Source organism: Histoplasma capsulatum, genomic scaffold (genome assembly GCF_000149585.1).
Source record: "Histoplasma capsulatum NAm1 scaffold_2 genomic scaffold, whole genome shotgun sequence".
In the NCBI taxonomy this organism is placed as follows: Eukaryota; Fungi; Ascomycota; class Eurotiomycetes; order Onygenales; family Ajellomycetaceae; genus Histoplasma; species Histoplasma mississippiense.
The window spans coordinates 1,549,850-1,553,553 of NW_001813981.1; the positions used below are offsets into that span (position 1 = coordinate 1,549,850).

A 3,704-nucleotide genomic window follows, 5' to 3' on the forward strand; every position below is an offset into this window, starting at 1 on the left:
GACTTATACGAGCACTAAATACCACAATTTCCAAGGTGTTGCAGTGCATGTTTACTGCACCACAGTATGCAGAGACTGAGTCTTTGAAAACATGCTTTCAACTTCGCTTCACCTACAGCAGTGGGATATCCCAGTACTTCTAGCTCACACTCCGCTGCTGGAAACGTATTCAAAGTCCTGCAAAGTTTGAACTCGTCAGACGACAAATTGCAGGTAACCCGAATTTTGGACAACAGTTTTTCAGAAGTGCTCCGTAATTTGGAGAAGAATCAGTCCCACGTTGAGCTTCGTGATATGATGAGAGCGATAGGAATATTAGCTGAAATAGATCAGGTCATGTGTTCTCAAAATCTGGATCAGTTACAAGATGCATGGGAAAGAATACAAGCTAAGGGATCGTGGCTGAAGTTTGAGAGGTTCGTGCGATCCTTATCCTTTGTGGCATATACTATGAATGGTTCAACTCACTTTATATACTTCATTAGTTTCCGGGACGTAAGCCTGATTCTCTCAAGCCATGAAGCTTTATTTTCGTTGATCAATCGGCAACCTCACATAAAATCCATGCTTAGTGTAAGCTCCCATGATGCTCAACTATTGGAGGTTAAAACTATCCGAGAATCCCTCAAAATAAGTAGGGAACATGACGAACACCAGGCGTCTTTGAAATGCGCGATTTCGCTTTCGAAACTAATCAAACCCTGCGCTGAACTGGGCGTATTTATTGACGCAGCAGCAACATTTGATTTGGCAAATGTGCTTTGGGACCAGGGGGAGATGACAACCTCAATCCAGATGTTACAACAGCTTAGTGAGCAGAACGACCTCCAGAATCAATCTATTGCAGTGAACAAGGCGGAGATTTTGGCTAGTCTAGTAGGTAACAGTGAAAGTCCGTTTGAGGGAGTGAATTTTATACTTACTGTCTTAGGGTCGCCATGTTGCGGAAGCTAGGTTACAAAAGCCGGATACGATTATGCAGGAATATCTTCTTCCCGCAATAAAAGAGTTAAAGGGTAAATCCGAAGGGGAGGAAGCTGGGCGGGTATTCCATGAATTTGCAGTTTTCTGTGACCAACAACTTCAGAATCCAGACAGCCTGGAAGATTTCAGGAGAATTGAACAAATTCGTCATCGAAAAGAGAGAGAAGTATTAGATCTCGAGCAAATGATAGAGTCGGCAAGAAACAAAGAGAGAGAGTCACTTCTGATGCACATATCCAGAGCGAAACAATGGTTTGAACTGGATGACAAAGAGTACCAGCGGCTGAAGGAGAGTCGGGTATCTTTCCTCCGGCAGTGCCTAGAAAAGTATCTCCTTTCCTTGAAGGCATCCGATAAGTTCAAGAACAATGTCCTACGGTTCTGTGCTCTCTGGTTAGACAATTCGGAGAGCGAAGCAGCCAATGGTTCTGTCGCAAAATACATTAACGCTGTGCCCAGTCGGATGTTTGCGCCATTGATGAATCAATTATCGTCGCGTCTGCTTGATGTTGAGGATAGTTTCCAGCCGCTGCTAGCAAATCTCATTTTCCGGATTTGCAGGGAACATCCATACCACGGAATGTATCAGATATTTAACAGCAGCAGATCCACGCGTGGTAGAGACCATATGGGCACTTCCCGATACCGAGCCGCCAATAGCTTAGTTGACCGTCTGAAAGTAGATCCAAAGGCGTGTGCTACGTGGCTCACTCTACACAACACAAACGTCATATACGTGAGGTTTGCAACGGACAGGCTAGACAATGGACTAAAGAGCGGTTCAAAGGTTGCACTTAGAAAGACGGTCGCCGGACAACGATTAGAACAAGACATCAGAAGACAGCGTATTCCGCCACCAACCATGAAAATTGATCTCCGGATTGATTGCGATTACAGCCAAATACCCCGTATTGTGAGGTATCTCCCGGAATTCACTGTCGCATCTGGTGTCAGTGCTCCCAAAATCGTCTCCGCTATCGCTTCAGACGGGCTTTTGTATAGACAACTCGTAAGTCATGATAACGTGCTATTGTTGGGAATAGGTTTTACTGATATACATATTCAGTTTAAGGGAGGGAATGATGACTTGCGGCAAGATGCCATTATGGAACAAGTCTTTGAACAAGTCAGTGACTTGTTGCGAGAGAATCGGGCTACCCAGCAGCGCAACTTAGGCATCAGAACATATAGAGTGCTGCCTCTAACTACGGGTGCGGGAATCATCGAATTTGTGCAAAATACAATTCCATTAACCGACTATCTAATGCCCGCCCACCAAAAACAATTTCCCAAAGATATGAAGCCCAACGCCTGTCGGAAGCTTATCAGCGATGCGCAACAAAAATCATTGGAGAATAGAGTAAAAGTTTTCCGTGAGGTAATAAACCAGTTCCACCCGGTCATGAGGTTCTTCTTTATGGAGAGGTTCAAAGAGCCAGACGATTGGTTTAGCAAACGGCTTGCGTACACACGAAGCACCGCTGCCATTTCCATGCTGGGTCATGTGCTCGGCTTGGGCGATAGACATGGCCATAATATCCTACTTGATGAGAAGACGGGTGAAGTAGTCCATATCGATCTAGGAGTAGCCTTTGAACAGGGACGCGTCCTACCAATCCCCGAGGTGGTGCCTTTCCGTTTGACTCGTGATCTCGTTGATGGTATGGGCGTGACCAAAACAGAGGGAGTTTTCAGGCGATGCTGCGAATTCACCCTTGAAGCTCTGCGCCGAGAGTCATATAGCATTATGACGATTCTCGACGTTCTTCGTTATGACCCCCTTTACAGTTGGTCGTTGTCCCCACTGCGTATCAAAAAAATGCAAGACACCCAGGAGGCCGCTGAGGGCGCGGCTCACGTCAATGAAAGCGGCAAGAGCAAGAACCCAAATGAGCCGAGTGAGGCTGATCGAGCCTTGACAGTTGTTGCAAAGAAGCTTGGGAAGACGCTTAGTGTCGCCGCTACTGTTAATGAGTTGATTCAACAGGCGACAGATGAACGGAATCTTGCTCTTCTGTATTGCGGTTAGTTATTCCCTGGATGTTTTTGGGATTGTTGAGAAATACTAACTCACGTTCTACTTTTTTTCACTCTAGGTTGGGCGGCATATGCTTAATTAGATACCCCGAATGATTTTATTGCACAAAATATTTGGCTACATATGGGATTATTGGGTTAAATATATTCATTCAGATGCGTGTGTTCGTGCAGTTGTTTATGTTGATAAATACTAGTACAAAGTGAAGGTGTACAAAATCGATACCCAGCACATAATTCTAAATCGTCTTTATAGAATAACATAGATCTTTCAGTTTGTCGTAATTCTCGTTCTCCATATGCCGTATTTTCTCGTTTCCAGGTTAGCTTTCGGCGGTGCACACACGTATCCCGGCTAGAGTTCAATGCTTCAGTCCAATGGATCCTTCGGCTCAAATGAAACAAGCCTAACAACTTAAAGCTGAACTCGATTCGTCTCGGAGTTTCCGTATGGTGTTCTTTGCTCCTTTGGACTTTGTTTTTTTCAAATTGTAACGTGCTGCCATCATTGATTTTCTTCCTTCCGCTTGTTGATTTTTGAGTTTCATCATTCCGGCACGCATTGGGTGGATAAATGGTCACACCTAGGGGAATCGTTGTATTTTCTGGCGGAAGCGCAGCGAATAGCCTTGTAGATGTATTCGGTGCGGTCCGCACAAAAGGAGGAGTGCCCTCTCAGCCTA

The 3,704-nt window shown here is 45.1% G+C and overlaps 1 protein-coding gene across 1 annotated transcript; it reads left to right on the plus strand.

Annotated features, from left to right (window-relative positions):
* Positions 1-91: 91 nt before the first annotated feature.
* HCAG_02557 (conserved hypothetical protein) lies at positions 92-3,013 on the plus strand (the record flags this gene model as incomplete). The annotated part of the gene is made up of 6 exons (XM_001542336.1): positions 92-133; positions 334-416; positions 486-495; positions 658-876; positions 932-1,993; positions 2,051-3,013. 6 exons carry the CDS (start codon positions 92-94, stop codon positions 3,011-3,013), a joined length of 2,379 nt encoding a protein of 792 aa, XP_001542386.1.
* Between the last annotated feature and the right edge of the window lie 691 nt (positions 3,014-3,704).